Here is a 2181-nt window from a genome sequence, read left to right on the forward strand (position 1 = left end):
AAGATTCCAGTCGATTCATGGCAGCACTTTCATTTCAAATGGAGAAAAGCAGATTCTACTGAGTCCACTTCGCTGGATTAACTAAATCCACTAACAAAACAAATGGGATCAAACAGACATTTTCCAGAATGTAATAATTCTCCATGTTATTGTAAAATTAAACACACATAAATGAATAAAACATTTAAATTAAAATGGAATTCAAAATACAGAAACAAAATAATAGATCCAAATTAAATTAAATATATATATATTATATTAAATTAAAATAAATACATAAATACAACTAAATATTTGAATAAGGAAATTAAAATACATTAAATACATATAAAGATGAAATTAAAATGAAATAAAAATGACTAAAATAAATACAATAAATACAATTAAATTAAATAATGGATAAAATAAAATGATTGTAATTTAACTAAAATTAAAATAAATTAGATTAAAATAATTTAAAAAATGAAATAAATAAATTAAATTCAATTAATTTAAATAAAGTAACATAAAATAAAAATAATAAAAGTAATATCCCAAAAAATGTAATAAATAAATAATTACATTTAATCTAATTTAATAAAGTAAAGTAAAAAAAAATAAAGTCACTGTAGAGATCTTTAGGTTTTGTGGATGTAATAAGATCAAATAAGACAAAAAAGTCTAAGGAAAAGAAAACTAAACTAACAGCACTAAAGTTGTATTTAATAATTGGTTTTAATTTTCTCTGCTTCAGTCTTTCTCCTTTGACTAAACTACGTTGTACGATCAACTTTTGACCTCCTGGAGTGTCAAATGAAATCACCTGATGCAGGAGCAGCCCACTCTGGAGATGGTCTCTGCAGGTTCAGACACACACGCCACCAGCAGCTTAAAGAGCTCCTTCAGCATCAGGTTGATGAGCGACTCGTAGCCGATATCTGAGGAGGAGGAGGAGGAGGAGCTCCACATCAACACACACTAACATCACAACAATCAGCAGCAGAGACGGAGCTCGTCTCACCTGAGTGGATGAAGCTGTTGACGTGTTCCACCACCAGCTCACAGGTCAGACCGATCGCATGCTTGAAGTTTGCAGCTGCCACGTCCCAGTAAGAGTGGTCGCCATGGCTACGCTGCAGCCAGCGTGACATCACAGGAAGCAGCAGCTGAATGACACAGAAGATGGCAAAGCCTGGACCTGAAGGGAGGAGGACATTGTGATGTGGTGATGATCTACATCAGATCTGTTGTGTTTGGTCTGAGTGAAGCTTCACCTGGAACAGCAGTGACTTCTCTCAGCAGAGCGAAGAGCAGCTCCAGGGTCGGAGGCTGATGCTGGCGAGGACAGTTTGACACGGCCGCCGTCAGCTGCTCCAACAGCAGAATCCACACCTGGATCAAACCTGAGGGAGAACCGAGCCGGTGTTAGACCACGTGTGTTAGACAACGTGTGTCAGATCATTTTATTTTATTGTTATTATTGACCCGATGTTATCTTGTGCTCATTTTTAACTTAACTTATTGAGGAATTTTAGGCTAATTTGGTGTTCAGCTAGTATTTAAGCAACGAGCAAGCTTTTTTTTAAACTTTTTTTTAGCTTTTTGGTAATGTGTCATCTACAATTTTTTGGGATCATTTAGAGTTTAACTAATTTTTAAGTACATTTAACTAAATATTTTTTATAAAATTGCCATGTATAGGTATTTTTAAGCAATTTTACTACAATTTTTATCAGAAATTTAGATCAACTTCAGCACTCTTTCATAGTTCTTTATCAACATTTCCAGTCATTTAGCAAATTAACATTCTGCAAATAGTTTTTCTATTTTCAGCAAATCCCTTCAGCAATTAAAGTAAATTACGTTTCAGCAAAAAGCTTCAGCATCTTTAGCGACTACTTTCATTAAAAGCATTCACAGCAGCACTATCACGGGTAATGCAGCGTTTCTAGTTATATTTTGATATTTTACCCTGTCACAATATCACAAACATCAATGAAAATACCTCAAAATGAGGCTATTTACTTGATTAAAATAGATTAATATTTAATTACAGTTCATGATGAATTAATTAATCACATGACAGCACTAAGGAAAGCTCGGACCTGTTTCATCATCAAACTCCTGGAGGACACTGTCCAGCCCGTCCTCGCTGCTGATGGAGCGCTCCTGAGATCTCATCGGCAGGCTGGCGAGCCGAGC

General features: G+C 34.8%; 1 protein-coding gene across 1 annotated transcript in view; it reads right to left on the reverse strand.

Moving 5' to 3' along the window:
- arfgef3 (ARFGEF family member 3) overlaps positions 1 to 2181 on the reverse strand; it is a gene marked incomplete in the record, with an annotated part of 60351 nt that overhangs the window by 15594 nt on the left and 42576 nt on the right. Inside the window, 4 exon segments of the mRNA XM_024296776.2 lie at positions 803 to 917; positions 1001 to 1177; positions 1254 to 1382; positions 2085 to 2181. Coding sequence (XP_024152544.1) covers positions 803 to 917; positions 1001 to 1177; positions 1254 to 1382; positions 2085 to 2181 — 518 coding nt within the window.

This window comes from Oryzias melastigma, linkage group LG15, assembly GCF_002922805.2.
Source record: "Oryzias melastigma strain HK-1 linkage group LG15, ASM292280v2, whole genome shotgun sequence".
NCBI lineage: Eukaryota > Metazoa > Chordata > Actinopteri > Beloniformes > Adrianichthyidae > Oryzias > Oryzias melastigma.